Below are 19,360 nucleotides of genomic sequence, written 5' to 3'. Positions count from 1 at the left end.
CACGATATGCCTTTGCTCTCTTTCTTCCTTTGTATTAAGCTCCTTACACTATAAACACAGAAAATCCAGCTTATCAAATATTTGATTTAATTTAAATGAGTGCTTCTGGCAGTCTGTCCTTCTTGTATTGGAAACAAGGGGCCTGCCTGATTCATTACACAAAGCTGGCCATTTAAGCAATTCAAAGCTTTATGCAGATTGCCTTTGCGTACCCTTCCGTGGGTACCATCAATAACTCGATAATGAATTCTGTAAAAACAGTTTGTGTTGGAAACTTCTGGTTTTAGTGCAGAAGAATTATCTGGCTATTCAGGGTGCTTGCTGAATTCAGGAGTGAAGCACTATTGCAGAGTGAATAAAATGATTGACAAGAGGACCACTAAATTGTTTTTCTATGGGTTTTCTCAGCCATAATACAATACAGAAAGCTGTGGTTTGATCATGTGCTGCTTAGGTTATTGTACAAGGATGAAATAAAAAATGGGCTATTGTTCCTTCAAGCCTTGGATATAGACCTAGGTCTTTCATTTGCCTTTCTTTTGTTGAGTAACACAATCTGGTTATTTTCTTCTGACATTAGTACTATTAAATTGGGATGAGTTTTAAATATCCAAGCAAAAACCTCAGGGTATATATTTTAAGGTAGGCTCAATCAATTATTTTTTAGAGTCTGCTTAAACTGAGCTGTAACCTTAAGACATGGCTGCTCGGTCAGCTGATCTATATTACAGTGGTCTCTTTACTGCTCAGCAACTGTCTGGCCATCAAAACCCACAAACTGAGCAGAGACAGTGGACAACACTCTGTTTATTAGTACAACAAATTGTACTACCATTAGATATATGTTATAGCTCTACTTAAAAAAATAAATAAATAAAACACTCCACAATTGCCAGTAAATGTTGTGGCATATAAAGCTTAAGTGGATGGAAGTAGTTAGATATTAAGTAAATTATTCATGATAGCCATTGTATTGCTTATGGGACCCTGCAGCACCAAAGGGCCCATGTTACACATCATTAAAGGCAAAAAAAGAGTCTCTTGATTCAAGTTAGTGACCCAGAGGTCATCCAGGTTCGTTGGACGCACAGCATCGGAGACATCAGCACCGAATGAGCGTGAAATGATGTTGATATTTGCCTGGAATTATGTTCTGCTGTGAATACTCCCAGTAGACTGTGCTTGAGAGGAGTAATTTTATGTTGCCATGCTAATTTGAGTAGTTCAAAAAGCTCTTCAGTGTCAGATTTCTTTGTTGTAGTGCTTGTTTATTACCAGGAGACATGCCCATATAGCACTGTTACAGAATGCAGAATGATAGAAGCTCATATCTACTAAGTCATTTGTGATGGGTTCAGATTAATGTTTAATGTTTAACTGTTTTGTTTTGTTTTGTTGGCTTGAAAAAATAAGAGAATCAAATGCTACACGGTCCCAAGCAGTTCTAGTGACTTTTTTAAAATTACTTTTATTTCAATTTGATTTGCATCACAGCTTTAACAATGGACATTGTCCCAAAGCAGCTTTAAAGAAATATAAAAATTCTAAACAAAAATTTTAAAATTTGTTTAAAATTTAAATGAATATTTATCTCTAATGAGCAAGCCAGAGGTGACATTGGCATGTAAAAACTCCATGAGAAGAAATGAGCATGAAAGCGGAAAATTAAATGCTATCTTCATCCTGAGAGACACAAAATTGTCACGAGTTTCTTATGAGAAAATATGACTTCAGATTAAGTTATATGTAGCTGAATGTTCTGCAGTGCATCTTGACTGTTGGTGGTTATGAACCTTTCACACACAACATCAAGACTGCATTTTGACAAGCAACAACTGCAGTCCCATTATTCCCTTCTACAGTTTAAATAATTAACTGCTGACTAAATAAATACACAATTTTACAATTACAATTTGAAATCCGGGATCCTGGCAGAACAGGTAGGATACGTTTGGATTTTACACGTTATATACTAGAGAATAATCTGGGGAAATGAATGCTTAAGGCCACAGTAGTGGTCAGGATGGGCATATCAGTGTGAAAGTAGTCCTGATTATCTTCTAGTGTGGTCTAAGCATTATTCTTAAGAACGATACTCCTACACAATTTCTCTGACCTACTTCACAAAAAATACCATCGTAGCAAAAGAGTACCTGTCACTAGTGAGAAGAGCTCATTGAAAGTTAGACGAGCTCGTCTTGTGAACATCATTGCCTGCGGCTGGATGTTATGTGCTATCCACCTATCTGTCTCTTCATTGTGTCTTTCTATTTTCTGCCTGATATTGACCTTTTGCCAAGAGTGGTCAGTGTTATGTGCTATCAACCTTTCTCTCTATCTCTGTGTTTGCCTAACATTAACCTTTTGACCTCTTTGCCATCAGGGAATGACAATACAAAACTGTCCCTGATGAGCAAGTACAAGGATAACATCATAGCAACCAGTACCGTTGACAGCAATCACCAGCAAAACACGCTCCTCCCACACACCTCCACCAACCAGCGCACGCGTCTGTCCAGCAACACGCGCGGTGAGTGGTCAGCCTCGCCTGCAGACGCCTGCTTAAAAACATGCCCGCTGACACCCCCAGCTGCCATTCTCACTTCTTGGGTGTATCCCAAATGCTAGTGCATGCTAAAATTGTGCATTACATTAAGAAAAGATACATCAGTATGAAACAATACATAAAGAATCATTTGAAAGATAAAAAAATTCTGATCGATCATTTATTCTCCTATAAATGAATACAACACCTCGCTAATCCTGACATAGTGTGCAGGAAGGGTTAATAAACAATGCTCAACAGAACACACATTCCCTCAGCTAGGCAACATCTCAGAGGCTAATCATAATAACTAGTCATGACTCCTAGTGTTTGGGACAAAGCCCTCGAAAGTGTGATGTTTTCGCTCATAATCCTCCTAGCGAGCTTTGGATTTCCTTTTGATTTATTTCTATATGGTGTCTCTATATATAAGATGAATTCTATGCACAGCTTTAATCATCAAAATTTAATTTATTAACCTTTGTTTCAAATTCATTTGCATACATTATAGACCAATGTTGTTTTTTTATTTCTTTTTTTTTTCTTCTTTTTTTTCTCCTGTGCATGCATGTCTGTATATGTGTGCGTGTGTGTGTGTGTGTGTGTGTGTGTGTGTGTGTGTGTGTGTGTGTGTGTGTGTGTGTGTGTGTGTGTGTGTGTGTGTGTGTGTGCGTGTGTGTGTGTATTTACAATTACAATCAAGCTGCACCAGTCTTGTATTGTATGATGTGCACTAGTTTAAGACCTCAGCTTGTCAATATTCCTACATTTTTTTTCCCCATGTAGTCCTGAGACATTCCAAACAACCCCCGAAGACCCCGAATTTGTCCGTCTTTATTCTCGTACAATACCAGAGCTGTAATCACACTTCTGCAGAGCTTGATTACACAGGTCAGCCGCTGAGGACTGGAGCAGAACAAAAATGTGTCTTTACCAATTGTCTGACGAGGTCTGGGTCTGCAACCTCACATTTACTCAAATCATGTTTGGTGCATTTTTTATTTTATTTTATTTTATTTTTTTCAAATTTCTTTCTTTTGTGTTTTTATTTTTTATTTTTAGCTCAGCTATCTGCATCAGTAAATAATCTGCTTTAGTGAACAAACTGTTTTCACCATACAAGTATTTCTGTGTGTTTCCTGGCTAGTGCAGCTAACCTGCTCTCTCTACGCTCCACAGTTAATAGCTGCTCACTTTTATAGGAAACGTGAAGAACGTAATGAAATGAAGTTTGATGGCAGATGTGGGCATTTTCCAGTACAGTGCTTATGTAGAATATCCTGTATGTATTGTATGTTCCGGGTCACTTGCACATTACTGAGTTGTCCTACAAGACTCGTCTAAACACACACATAAGCCATAACATTAACCCCGTCAACCATTTTTTCTTAAGCAAACAAAGCCTGAATGTATTTAGACCTGCAGCTTACCAGTAAAAACAGGACGAAGCTCAGCTATGAGACCACAAAGACCATTTCCACCTAAACAAAACACAATTACAACCAACAGCTAAATGAACAAACAGAAAAAATACGTAAATAAAGCAATCTATCTATCTTTATGTATGTCTGTCCATCTACAGTATCTGTCTATCTATTTATTTTTACATATGTCTGTCTATCTACAGTATCTATCTATCTATCTATCTATCTATCTATCTATCTATCTATCTATCTATCTATCTATCTATCTATCTATCTATCTATCTATCTATCTATCTATCTATCTATCTATTTTTACATACTGTATGTCTATCTATCTATCTATCTATCTATCTATCTATCTATCTATCTATCTATCTATCTATCTATCTGTATGATCTATTTATCTGTCTGATCTATTTATCTGTCTATTTCTGCTTGAGTATTCCCAGATGAAAGATTACATTAATGGCTGCAAATCTTTCGTAATTTTATTCCTTTGAATAAAATGCCTTGTATCTGCATAATGTGTTTATAAAATAGCACTGGACCCATAGCACTCGAGTAGATAAGCCATGAAACGTTCTCTTTTTTATTATTTTTTTTTTTGGCAAAAGAGCTCATAAAGGTTGAACTGAATCAAAAACTATTTTATCACACTTTTGATTTGCTCTTTACTTAATAATAATAATAATAATAATAATAATAATAATAATAATAATAATAATAATAATAATAATAATAATGAAGTGTAAGTGTGACACTAAGTGTTAGTGCTATTCTGAAGTCAACATGTCTAAGCATAAAAAACGTGGTCTTTGGATATGTCTCCAGTTTAGAGGATATTTGTACAGATCTTTTTGTGGACTTTACAGGGCGCTGTGATTAGGTCTTTATGAACGGAACCGATATCACACAAGAAAAATGTGTTTAAGTTAAAGGTCAGAATGGCTACGACACAGTTTTGGTTTCAGGAAAGTCTGTCGAGTTTGCTGAGAAATCTGCAGGTCTGTGCTCTGAATACTGATGTGCACAGAAGTGTTCTTCTCACTGTACACACTTCACTTAGCGCTGAATAAGCTCTGCATTTTCTCAGCATTGCTGCTACTGTAGATGATTACGCTTTAGATCATCAGCCTTTACATCATGACATTCAGATTCTAGAGGTCTTATAATGACTTGCTTTCTGCACCTGAACCAGCAGATCAGCATGCTGCGGATGCACCGATTCTGGGCTTTGAATATTTTAACAAGCTCATCTTTTATTCCTGTCCATGAAGCATTGCACCTTTTGGCCCCTGTTTAATTGTGGAAGTGTGTGTGTGTCACATACTCTGGAGTTTCAGATAATTCCTGTTTGTCATTTGATTCTTTTTCTCTGTGCCAGAGAGACATATTGTGATATTTGCCATTATCAGGAAACAGGTGTGTTTTTTTTTCTTTTTTTTTTTCTTTCTTAACACCGTGTGTTAAGACATATTTCTTGTCCAAGTTGTATAACCTCAGCTACACACGTTCATTTCTAAGAGTTATATTCTGTTACAGTGCAGCCAGAGAAGCTTGTGTTTGCATAGGCTATTGTATAAGCAATAATTCTGTATAAGGACCTACTAATAATCCTGTATAATCCTGTATAATTGACTTCATTAATCCTAGTTTGTCAAAAGACTGCTGCTTCATCTCTAGCATATTCTGTATTGGTAGCTTGAGAAAAGACGGTTTCTGTACAAAATGTGAATCAGTCGGTAGGGCATGTGTCCAACGTTTCTTTATTGATGTTCATCCCTGACATGGTTGATCCTTAGAAGAGCCCAAGGCAGAGAGAGTAATAAAGAAATTTCACTACAAGAAATCCTCAATCCAAAACACAGGGAGAGGTCAAATCTGTAAAGTAGAGAACTCGAATCAGAGTAGCTGGAATAAAACCTAGACATGAGCACATTCTCATAACGAACGCTTCGCAATGGACACAGAAACATACAATAAAATACCACATACAAACTAAGAGCACTGCTAAAGAGTAAACAACAGGTAGGAGGAAAACAGGAAGCAGGAACTTCTTAGGCAAACTTTAAACCTAGGCACAGCATAATAACATCTGTAATCTGTAACGTCAGCTTCAGACATCACACCACATGAACTATTGGCTGAACATCTGATGCATATGGCACACAAAGTTGGATGTATTCTCCAGGCTTTTTGGGCGACGTTTGTGACGTGTTATGACAACCGTTGTGACTATCTGCTTCCATCATTGAAGAATAATGCTGTCAGGTTTAGAACTGTAACAGTGAGAGTTTATGAGGATTCTCAGTTTAGACTAAATAAACGATTTGTGGTTGCACACCAGTCTGTTTTTGTACAGACATCAACTTAAGATTTTCACGCCCCCCAAAACATGATGCTGTAAAAACCAAACTTTGCGATGTTGCTTTACCTGTCAGTCAACAGCTCTCTTGTTCAGCTTTTGGCTAATAAAAGCTATTATAGAGAACAGAACGTCTGTTGAAAGTCTAAAGGTCTAGCTACGATGTGACTATTTCTTTAAAGTTTTATTTTGACATTTTACATTTACATTTACAGCATTTGACAAACACCTTTATCCAGAGTGACATGCAAAAGTGCTTTTGAAGTCTCCACCTTTTGTTTTGCTCATAAGACTTCATGTACATGGTGCATATGCTGTGTAGATCCTGTCAGCAGTGTGAAATCAGACACGACAGACCGCTGCTTTCAATGAGAGAAAGAAGTCTTTACTTTTATCTTTCAGAGATTTGTTTGCCCACAACCCTGTAGTAATTCTTTTATAACATAAAATGCATCTGGCTTGGATGAAAAAGCATTATTCACCTTCACGAGCCTCGACTCCCTACAACAGAGGTATTCAACTAAAATTTAAAGAGGTCCAGTAAGAGAAAATTTCTTGAAGCAAAGGTCTGGAAGATCATAATGTCTAGCTAGTTAGTGTGATATATATTTAAGTGGCCTAGTAGTTGTATCAACATCTGCAAGCAATCAATAACTGACTGTCAAATCAAATAAATTCAGTACAATTCAAAAACTTTTTGACAATATTTATTGTTACGTAACATAGAACTGAACATATGTATGATTGAATGTATAATGTTCTCTCATTAAATAAATAAAAGTAAGGCTACATTTCAAAATAAGAGCAAGTGCTTAACTTTCCTTTTTATATCTCAGTGACAGAACTGAGCGCTACCTTGGCTTGGGTTAGGGTTAAACCTGGGCTTGAATGGAGTCAGAGCCGTTCTCATACACCTCCACATGTGTATGAGAACAGCTCTGACTCCATTCAGACCTGGGACATCTGTCTCAGGGACGCTGTCTTCAGATTTGAGTGGATATGTTTGCTCAAAAAAAATTTTGTCGTCTCATAATGGTATTTCACAATGCCTCATAATATGAGACATTCTGGTGAAGTGTGACGTGTGAACAGAAATCAGTCTCCGTTGCACTCGTCTTTTTCTCTCCCTTTCTCCGTCTCACTCGTCTTTTTCTCTCCCTTTCTCCGTCTCACTCGTCTTTTTCTCTCCCTTTCTCCGTCTCACTCGTCTTTTTCTCTCCCTTTCTCCGTCTCACTTGCCTGTTTCTACTTTGTTTTCTACTTCACGTGTAACTTTACTCTAATTCTCTCTCATCTGTCTTGCAGTGTTTACTTCAGGAATGCACAGACTTGATTGGTCTGTGCGTTTCCATTACCTTTACCGTAAAGACTGCATGCGAGTTAAACCATCCCACGTGATACCACTCAGCCAATCAAGTCTGTGTATTCCTGAAGTAAACCCTGCGACTCAACAGTGCAAGACAGGTGAGAGAGAATTAGAGTAAAGTTACACGTGGAAGAAAGATAGCGATACATGTAGAAAACAAAGGTAGAGAAACAGATGAGTGAGACAGAGAAAGGGAGAGAAACAGACGAGTGAGACAGAGAAAGGGAGAGAAACAGACGAGTGAGACGGACAAAGGGAGAGAAACAGACGAGTGAGACGGACAAAGGGAGAGAAACAGACGAGTGAGACGGACAAAGGGAGAAAAACAGACGAGTGAGACAGAGAATGGGAGAGAAACAGACGAGTGAGACAGAGAATGGGAGAAAAACAGACGAGTGAGACGGAGAAAGGGAGAAAAACAGACGAGTGAGACAGAGAATGGGAGAAAATCAGACGAGTGAGACGGAGAAAGGGAGAGAAACAGACGAGTGAGACGGACAAAGGGAGAAAAACAGACGAGTGAGACAGAGAATGGGAGAAAAACAGACGAGTGAGATGGAGAAATATATAATTTCTATAATAGTCGTTATTGATTTTTTTATATTATGGAAAATCATAAAAATTAAACAAAAACACATTTCCCCCAAGTAAGTGTTGTAGTATAACTATCAGGACATCAGTGATGTGTGAGCTGGTAACTGTACAGTGTATTACAGTGATGTGTGAGCTGGTGACAGTACAGTGTATTACAGTGATGTGTGAGCTGGTGACAGTACAGTGTATTACAGTGATGTGTGAGCTGGTGACAGTACAGTGTATTACAGTGATGTGTGAGCTGGTGACAGTACAGTGTATTACAGTGATGTGTGTGAGCTGGTGACAGTACAGTGTATTACAGTGATGTGTGAGCTGGTGACAGTACAGTGTATTACAGTGATGTGTGTGAGCTGGTGACAGTACAGTGTATTACAGTGATGTGTGAGCTGGTGACAGTACAGTGTATTACAGTGATGTGTGAGCTGGTGACAGTACAGTGTATTACAGTGATGTGTGTGAGCTGGTGACAGTACAGTGTATTACAGTGATGTGTGAGCTGGTGACAGTACAGTGTATTACAGTGATGTGTGAGCTGGTGACAGTACAGTGTATTACAGTGATGTGTGTGAGCTGGTGACAGTACAGTGTATTACAGTGATGTGTGAGCTGGTGACAGTACAGTGTATTACAGTGATGTGTGAGCTGGTGACAGTACAGTGTATTACAGTGATGTGTGAGCTGGTGACAGTACAGTGTATTACAGTGATGTGTGAGCTGGTGACAGTACAGTGTATTACAGTGATGTGTGAGCTGGTGACAGTACAGTGTATTACAGTGATGTGTGAGCTGGTGACAGTACAGTGTATTACAGTGATGTGTGAGCTGGTGACAGTACAGTGTATTACAGTGATGTGTGAGCTGGTGACAGTACAGTGTATTACAGTGATGTGTGAGCTGGTGACAGTACAGTGTATTACAGTGATGTGTGAGCTGGTGACAGTACAGTGTATTACAGTGATGTGTGAGCTGGTGACAGTACAGTGTATTACAGTGATGTGTGAGCTGGTGACAGTACAGTGTATTACAGTGATGTGTGAGCTGGTGACAGTACAGTGTATTACAGTGATGTGTGAGCTGGTGACAGTACAGTGTATTACAGTGATGTGTGAGCTGGTGACAGTACAGTGTATTACAGTGATGTGTGTGAGCTGGTGACAGTACAGTGTATTACAGTGATGTGTGAGCTGGTGACAGTACAGTGTATTACAGTGATGTGTGAGCTGGTGACAGTACAGTGTATTACAGTGATGTGTGAGCTGGTGACAGTACAGTGTATTACAGTGATGTGTGTGAGCTGGTGACAGTACAGTGTATTACAGTGATGTGTGTGAGCTGGTGACAGTACAGTGTATTACAGTGATGTGTGAGCTGGTGACAGTACAGTGTATTACAGTGATGTGTGAGCTGGTGACAGTACAGTGTATTACAGTGATGTGTGAGCTGGTGACAGTACAGTGTATTACAGTGATGTGTGTGAGCTGGTGACAGTACAGTGTATTACAGTGATGTGTGAGCTGGTGACAGTACAGTGTATTACAGTGATGTGTGAGCTGGTGACAGTACAGTGTATTACAGTGATGTGTGTGAGCTGGTGACAGTACAGTGTATTACAGTGATGTGTGAGCTGGTGACAGTACAGTGTATTACAGTGATGTGTGAGCTGGTGACAGTACAGTGTATTACAGTGATGTGTGTGAGCTGGTGACAGTACAGTGTATTACAGTGATGTGTGAGCTGGTGACAGTACAGTGTATTACAGTGATGTGTGAGCTGGTGACAGTACAGTGTATTACAGTGATGTGTGAGCTGGTGACAGTACAGTGTATTACAGTGATGTGTGAGCTGGTGACAGTACAGTGTATTACAGTGATGTGTGTGAGCTGGTGACAGTACAGTGTATTACAGTGATGTGTGAGCTGGTGACAGTACAGTGTATTACAGTGATGTGTGAGCTGGTGACAGTACAGTGTATTACAGTGATGTGTGTGAGCTGGTGACAGTACAGTGTATTACAGTGATGTGTGAGCTGGTGACAGTACAGTGTATTACAGTGATGTGTGTGAGCTGGTGACAGTACAGTGTATTACAGTGATGTGTGAGCTGGTGACAGTACAGTGTATTACAGTGATGTGTGAGCTGGTGACAGTACAGTGTATTACAGTGATGTGTGAGCTGGTGACAGTACAGTGTATTACAGTGATGTGTGAGCTGGTGACAGTACAGTGTATTACAGTGATGTGTGAGCTGGTGACAGTACAGTGTATTACAGTGATGTGTGAGCTGGTGACAGTACAGTGTATTACAGTGATGTGTGAGCTGGTGACAGTACAGTGTATTACAGTGATGTGTGAGCTGGTGACAGTACAGTGTATTACAGTGATGTGTGAGCTGGTGACAGTACAGTGTATTACAGTGATGTGTGAGCTGGTGACAGTACAGTGTATTACAGTGATGTGTGAGCTGGTGACAGTACAGTGTATTACAGTGATGTGTGAGCTGGTGACAGTACAGTGTATTACAGTGATGTGTGAGCTGGTGACAGTACAGTGTATTACAGTGATGTGTGAGCTGGTGACAGTACAGTGTATTACAGTGATGTGTGAGCTGGTGACAGTACAGTGTATTACAGTGATGTGTGAGCTGGTGACAGTACAGTGTATTACAGTGATGTGTGAGCTGGTGACAGTACAGTGTATTACAGTGATGTGTGTGAACTGGTGACAGTACAGTGTATTACAGTGATGTGTGTGAGCTGGTGACAGTACAGTGTATTACAGTGGTGTGTGAGCTGGTGACAGTACAGTGTATTACAGTGATGTGTGTGAGCTGGTGACAGTACAGTGTATTACAGTGATGTGTGTGAGCTGGTGACAGTACAGTGTATTACAGTGATGTGTGAGCTGGTGACAGTACAGTGTATTACAGTGATGTGTGAGCTGGTGACAGTACAGTGTATTACAGTGATGTGTGTGAGCTGGTGACAGTACAGTGTATTACAGTGATGTGTGAGCTGGTGACAGTACAGTGTATTACAGTGATGTGTGTGAGCTGGTGACAGTACAGTGTATTACAGTGATGTGTGAGCTGGTGACAGTACAGTGTATTACAGTGATGTGTGAGCTGGTGACAGTACAGTGTATTACAGTGATGTGTGTGAGCTGGTGACAGTACAGTGTATTACAGTGATGTGTGAGCTGGTGACAGTACAGTGTATTACAGTGATGTGTGAGCTGGTGACAGTACAGTGTATTACAGTGATGTGTGTGAGCTGGTGACAGTACAGTGTATTACAGTGATGTGTGAGCTGGTGACAGTACAGTGTATTACAGTGATGTGTGTGAGCTGGTGACAGTACAGTGTATTACAGTGATGTGTGAGCTGGTGACAGTACAGTGTATTACAGTGATGTGTGTGAGCTGGTGACAGTACAGTGTATTACAGTGATGTGTGTGAGCTGGTGACAGTACAGTGTATTACAGTGATGTGTGAGCTGGTGACAGTACAGTGTATTACAGTGATGTGTGAGCTGGTGACAGTACAGTGTATTACAGTGAAGTTATTGACTGTTTTTATAGTATTCGCTTTTTGGGTTTTGCACTTTGCAGACGGTCCCTTGGAATCTGTCTCTCAGCCGTCTGCACATAGAGACTTGTGTATTTTGTCCACCGTGGAGGAAAGCTGATATTGAGGAAAATTGGGTTGTAGCTGCCTCTCTACATTACTACAATAAAAAAACACATTATTTGTGTAATAACACCCTTTAGTTCAGGAGTTATTGACTCTGGAAACTCGAATCTGTGAATATGCGGCCAACTTTACTTAAGTGAAAGGGAGAATAAAGAACAAATGCCGCTCTCCAAAAAAAGAAAAGTGAGCGAAAAGCGAAAACATTTAATCCAGAATGGACAGACTGATTTCTGTTCACACTTCCCACTGGGAGCACTAAACCAGTGTGTCTCATATGTTCAGAAACTGTGGCACTTATTAAAAAAAAGTGGCAATGTGAAACGCCATTATGAGACAAAACATAAAGGTTTTGAACAAATATATCCACTCAAATCTGAAGACAGCGTCCCTGAGACAGCTTTCCCAGGTCTGAGGGAAGTAGCCCTATACATCCTGACCATGTTTGGCTCTACTGTACATACAACTGCGAGGCAGCTTTCTCTACAATGAACATAATCAAAACTAAATATAGTTCCCTTTCGATACTCCACTCATACTGCGTATGGGAAGATCTCCATCTGGAGTGGGCCCCCCCTGAGGAGCCGATGCGCAGCAGGCTGGACGAGTGGTTCCTGCCGGGAAGCCGCCAGGCCCCCCGCCAGCGTTCTGCCCCGTTCTTCCCTGAGGTGCACGATGAGCTCACAAAGTCGTGGCGTGCCCCCTACTCGGCCCGACTACGCACTTCCTCTGCAGCTCTCGGTGCAGTAGATGGCTCTCAGGAAAAGGGCTATGAACAATTGCCGCCCCTGGACGAGGCCGTGGCTGCTCATCTCTGCCCCCCCGCGGCTGTGGGGTGGAAAAGCAAGAGAGCCCTTCCTTCAAAGCCCTGCAGGATGACATCTGCCATGGCTGGCAGAGCCTACACTTCTGCGGGCCAAGCCGCTTCAGCACTACACACCATGGCCATTCTACAGGTGTTCCAGGCAAAGCTTCTCCGTTCCCTGGATGAGTCGAGCCCTAGTGAACCTGATTTTTGCGACCTCCGCAGCGCCACAGATCACAAAAACCACGGCCCAAGCCATTGGACGATCCATGGCCAACCTGAGACGATCCGGTCTCTTCAGGCCGGCCGTAGAAGGGTTTACGGAGCGCTTCACCGCAGCACAGAAGTCGTCCCAGGCTATTCCTGCCCAAGCGCTCCACCTCTGCCCCGAGTCGCCCCAGGACTGCGCCGACTCAGCGCCAGAGGTTGGGGGTTCTACAGCCGTTATTTCCTTGTCCCCAAGCCCCAGCCAACGTATTATGTTCCTGGGAGTGGTTTTCGACTCAGTCCGCATGAGGGCGGTCATATCACCAGAGCGCGCTCTGGTACTTCAGCAGCTCACGGCCTCTGTCAGGAACAAAGCCTGTTTCCCTCTGAAGTTCTTTCAGAGGATGCTAGGGCTGATGGCTTCCGCCTCCCCAGTTTTACAGCTTGGCCTCCTACGAATGCGGCCCCTGCAATACTGGCTGAAACTCCGGGTTCCACCTCACGCTTGGCGGCACGGCCGCTTTCGCGTCAGAGTCAACCAGGCCTGTCTGTCAGTATGAGTGGAGTATCGAAAGGGAACGTACTTGGTTACGAACGTAACCTCGGTTCCCTGAGATACGGAACGAGTACTGCGTTATATGCCGTGCCACGAGGCTGCGGATTCAGTGTCGTCGCTTCAGTCGTATGACCTGATTTCCTCTGGTGATTTGCCTGCTTATATAGCTATACGCCCCGCCCCATTTTAGCGGGCTTTGGCGCGCTGCATCGCCACAGGCTCGTGCAGCTACGCAGCGCCGTCATTGGTTTAAATAAGTTTACAGATTAAACCAATGGCAGTGCGGTTGCACTGCGTTATTGAAAAAGGCTTCAGTATTGAGGAAAAAAAGGAGCTTTTCCCATACGCAGTACTCGTTCCGTATCTCAGGTTACGTGGTATCTCAGGTTCTGTATCTCAGGAACCGAGGTTACGTTCGTAACCGAGTACGTTCCAGGGTCACTAATGAGCACCTCCACATGTGTATGAGAACGGCTCTGACGCCATTCAAACCCAGGTTTAACATCCTGCCAAGCTAGAGCTCAGTTCTCTCACTGAGATATAAAAGGGAAAGTTAAGCACTTTATTTAAACATATAAAATTTTCACATTTTATTTATTTTCTCTTATTTTGAAATGTAGCCTTACTTTTATTTATTTAATGCGAGAATGTTATACATGTCTATAATCATACATACTGTACGTGACAAGAAATATTGTCAAAAAGTTTTTGAATTGTACTGAATTTATTTGCTTTGACAGTCAGGTATTGATTGCTTGCAGATGTTGATACAACTACTAGGCTACTTAAATATATATCACACTAACTAGTGAGACATTATGATCTTTCGGACCTTTGCTTCAAGAAGTTTTCTCTTACTGGACCTCTTTAAATTTTAGTTGAATACCTCTGCCCTACAACCTCCACACGTCTCTCCAGTAGCAGAAGAATATTATATTTTAATATCATATTAAAATATCAGTCCCCAATTCCTACCTGATGCAGACTCCATATTTTGTTTTGAAATCCATGGTTAGTGTGAAAGAATGACATATGAAACAACTAAACCATATGCTGAAAGAAAGACAGCCCAATTTTTATGCCAATCCCTTGCCATGCCTTTGTTCCACGCCATGCATAACACAAGCATTTTTTCATTTGTGTCCAGGGTGAATAGTCTCTGGAGCGCCACGCTATAGTGCCTTTAGGAACCATGTAGTTATTTCCTTCAGGCATTTCCTCTGCATGTGTTTACCCACTGAGATAAGATACGGTTAAAATTGTATGGCAGCTCGAAAAATCCAATGCGCGACGTTGAATTTTTCATCTACATGAAATTCTGAAGAGGTTCTCCTGCACTCAGATTCTTTCAAGGGCATCTAAACCACAAAAGATGTCAGGTTTACCTCTGGAAACAAAACGCAGAAAAATACACGTAAAGATTCAGGTCATTTAAGCTTTTCGTGCCAACGGAAATCCAGTGAAAACCTGCTGTTCAGTCAACATTCCTGCTGCTAATAAGGTTTTGTTTATTTTTGTTTTAACTAGATTAAAAATACATTTTAAGATGAATCCAAATTGTAACTTGTTACCTTTACAGTTGGAGAGGGATCATGACCTTAGCATGTTCCTCACTGTCTCCTTTGACTGATCAAGTGGTTTTTGCAATAGACAGACAGATAGACAGACAGACAGACAGGCAGTCAGGAAGAAAAGCCCAAAGATTTTGAAAATATGCCACTTGACACAAAATTCCTTTTAACTTCTTCATATATAAACGCACATTACAAAAATATTAGATTCATGGTATCCTCAGTATGTTTCCTAGTTAAGAAGTATTGATGTATTCATTGTTACTTCAAGACTTCAAAGCTCTTTTATACATCGCTCTGGTTAAGGACGTCTACCAAATGCCTTATATGTAAACGTAAATAAAGGAACATAAAGGTCCAACAGGACAATTCCTACTTAGCCTTAACATCTCTTAAAAGTTTTATCTCCAAGAAAAACAAAAAATCGCCGATGTTTATTATACAATGTGCAGGTGACAAATGCAAACAAAGACAGGAAACACAGCACAACTTTTTCCTACCACTTGAGAAGATATCATATTGAGTAGAGTATTGAGTACTAGCACAAGCATCGAAACTCGTAAACAAGCCTCTTCTGCTAGTTGGACAGAGAATCTCCCCGCAGCAGTCACTCACGTTTGCCTTTTCAATGATTATCAGAGGGGTTCAAAAAGAATAACGAGCACAGTTTCATATTTTATATATCAAAAAAGTCATGCGTCTAGTTAAAACGGTGGAACAACCGGGGTTATGAAAGTGCTTGATCCCATTGCCTCGAGGTGTAAAGGTTATGGCCGTTTTGATCGTAGAGCAGACCAACATATCGATTAAAAATAAATAACCGTTCAGCACCAAATGTGATTGATGCAGCTTCTCATTATTGATTGAGTGACCAAATGTGACTGATGCAACGTTATGATGCAAAGTTATGGAGCGCTATGCAATTCCTTCCACATTAGTCACCTGAAATGGATATCAAAACATTTCCAATCTGAACTGGAAATGGATAAAATGGAGAAATTAAACATTCTCATATTTTCCGCAGTATCGCCCAGTTAGTGTATCCTTCCTGTTGGCGAACCAATCTGTCTATTTTCCTCTGATCGCTCTCATTAACAAGGCCTTTCCATTCACAGAACTGTGGTTACTTGATTTTTTCTTTTTCTTTTTTACACCATTCTGAGCAACCTCCCAGGAGAAAAAGAAAAAAAAAATCTCAGGATAGCGACAGCTATAGAAAAACTCGAACCAGCCTGTCTGGCACCAACAATCATGCCACAGTCCAAATAAGTCAGATGATATTTTTTCCATTTCTGATTGTGGAATGTCACCTGAAGCGACTCACCCATACAGTGAGGGGAAAAATGATTTGATCCCTAGTTCTGGGCTGATTCCTCACCGTTCTCATGATCATTGAAATGAGGTGAGATCTTGCATGGAGCCCCAGACCAATGGAGATTGACAGTTATTTTGTGTTTCTTCCATTTGCAAATAATTGCACCAACATTGTGACCTCACCAAGCTGCTTGGGGATGGTCTTGTAGTTCATTCCAGCCTCTTGTAGATCTACAATCTTTTCCCTGACATCCTCGGACAAGCTCTTCGGTCTTGGCCATGGTGGAGAGTTTGGAATCTGATTGATTGATTGCTTCTGTGGACAGGTGTCTTTTATACAGGTAACAAGCTGACATTAGGAGCACTCCCTTTAAGAGACTGTTCCTTATCTCAGCTCTTTACCTGTATAAAAGACACTTGAGAGAAAGAAATCTTGCGGATTGATAGGGGATCAATACTTATTTCACTCATTAAAATGCAAATCAATTTATAACTTTTTTTTTTTAAAATGTGATTTTCTGTAATTCTTTGTTGTTATTCTGTCTCTCGAAGTTGAATAACACTACCATTAAAATTATAGACTGATCGTTTCTTAGTCGGTGGGCAAACGTCACCGTATATGCGTGGGTATGGATGGGAGTGGGGTGTGTGGTAACAGCCCTTCTTTAGTTAAAGTGTGAAACAGTTAAATGTGCTGGACACGGGTACTCCAGTACCTTTGTTAGGAAACCACAGTCCTGTGATACTTCTGACTCTGTATAGTCCATGTGGTGGAGGTAGAACACTCAACATGTCCAGTACACAGGGTGATGTGTCATACCTACATCCTGATGCATAGCTTAGCCACAATAACAAGTAAGTCGCCATCTCATTGGCTTGGGGATAATGTGGATTTCCCTCAGATGCAGTGGTGATCCTGCCACCTGATTGGGAATTTCGATTATGATTCACCTACCTTTCCTTTTTCCTCTGTTTATTTGCATACATGTTGGTAAAGAAGGCATCATGTGGTTTTTGCAGTAGTTTGTGGCTTTCTAGCTCTTCCCACATACTAATAATCAAAGAGAAAATAACAGGTAAATAGGATGAGTCTTCGTGTCCTCAGTATAAAAACTCTCACTGTTGTGTGCATCAGGCTGAGGAAAAATATTTTATCCCTTTTATATTTGAGCCAGTTATTTATTACAGAGTATGCAGGGTTTCTTGCCTGTCTTGCTTTTTGACTAACGTTGATTTCTATTTCTAAGAAGTGTTAATAGATTTGAAATTTGGATAAGGTCAAGCGAATATTGAGCTTTTGGTCTGTTTAATTTGATCATATTTATTCAGAATGTGGAGTCTCTCAGCAAAGTGCAAAACCCTAATCAGGCATCTTTTCAAATTTAATCAAGGTCTCTGCAAGTTCAAAGGGTTTTTTTGGTTTTTTTTTTTCCATTGATGATGGGTTTTGTGTGTGAACTCCGCAGCGGGTTCAGCTTTCCTGAACCCGGATGGGGATTCTGGGCCTGAGACAGATGGCGAGCCACAGCTCACCTTCTACACCGATCCCAACCGCAGCCGTCGCCGCAGCCGAGGTATGAGAAACGGTAATGCCAACCCAGCGTGGGGCTCCGGGGGTAAGGACGACATCCACACCGTTCGTCGCATGATTTGGCACCTGCCTGCGTGTGTGAAGTGTGTGTCAGGGACTTTGTTCAGTGGTTGAGCAAAGCAGTAGTTGCAACATGTCTCAGCGTGCAACTACATCATTACTTGTTGTCATTAAAAACCAGGCATGTGCCTTGATAAATGGACTGTGTGCATTTGTGATTTGTGAGATTCTCCATTTGGAATGTTGTTTTTCATGGATAAAGAAAATTAACGGTGACATACAGCATATATGTGTGTTTCTCATCTCCTAACTCTTCTTCTGTCTGTCCATGAATGCTACACCTTCCCTATGAGCACATGGAATGCACACTATTAACATGTAACTGTTTTGGCATCTGCAAATAATTGTTAAAAAAAATCATCATCCTAGCAAATATTCAAACTGATTGATTTAAAGTTTTCCAGAAGTGAAAAGCATTCATGCAATGTGAGGCTCCTGCTCCACATTGCATGCTTTACAGAAGTAAGTAGAGCAATATAGAATATGATATTTGTAAGACTTGCTCAATACAGTGAACGTAATTAATCACTACCAGCATTTGGGCAAAATATTGCCCAAATGCTGGTAGTGATTAATTACGTTCACTGTATTTTACTTTCAAAAGCAAAAAGGAACAGCCTAGAACACAGCCTAGATCAAATACTGGGACCATGCTCTCTTCTGTGTTTAAAAAGATATCTAAATAGAACATTTGTTTAGAACAGTGTTTAGACCAAAAAAAAAATAAAAACATAACTAAATAGCAGTCCATCCTTCTACTCAAATTCTACGAATACTTGTTATGGAACTCCTCAGTGAATAAAAATGAGATTTTGACCTAGTGAGTGATGGAATTCTTTTTCCCCCTTGTCTTGAGCAGTCAATTTACTAAAGAGACTTTTGGGAAACTAAAACAATGGAATTGTTTAAACCACACTGCATGCGTAAGAGATGAGGCAAGAGGATGCTGCTGTCAGTGAGCACGCTTATACAGTAGGTCCACTAGGGCTCTGTTCAGCTATCATACCTGATCACTATACCAGATCACTATACCTGATCACTATATCTGATCACTATATCTGATCACTATATCAATTTACCTGATACTTTACCTGGTCACTATCCCTGATCACTACCCGATCACTGTACCTGATCACTATATCTGATCACTATATCAACTTACATGATACTTTACCTGGTCACTATCCCTGATCACTATACCCGATCACTGTACCTGATCACTATATCTGATCACTTTATCAGTTTAACTGATACTTTACCTGATCACTATTCCTG

General features: G+C 40.7%; 1 protein-coding gene across 3 annotated transcripts in view; it reads left to right on the top strand.

The window, feature by feature from the left end:
• The window catches only part of astn1 (astrotactin 1), a 244,587-nt gene that overhangs the window by 71,926 nt on the left and 153,301 nt on the right, over positions 1–19,360 (top strand). The window contains exons 4-5 of one of the 3 annotated variants that reach the window (XM_060873955.1): positions 2,384–2,530; positions 17,901–18,050. In XM_060873955.1, coding sequence (XP_060729938.1) covers positions 2,384–2,530; positions 17,901–18,050 — 297 coding nt within the window. The remainder of the gene's footprint in view (positions 1–2,383; positions 2,531–17,900; positions 18,051–19,360) is intronic. The other 2 variants (XM_060873956.1, XM_060873957.1) reach the window with 2 other exon arrangements.

The sequence above is a fragment of the Tachysurus vachellii genome, chromosome 7 (genome assembly GCF_030014155.1).
Source record: "Tachysurus vachellii isolate PV-2020 chromosome 7, HZAU_Pvac_v1, whole genome shotgun sequence".
Lineage (NCBI taxonomy): Eukaryota > Metazoa > Chordata > Actinopteri > Siluriformes > Bagridae > Tachysurus > Tachysurus vachellii.
The sequence above is the reverse complement of the archived record's forward strand: the minus strand, read 5'-3'. Positions and strand labels throughout refer to the sequence as shown.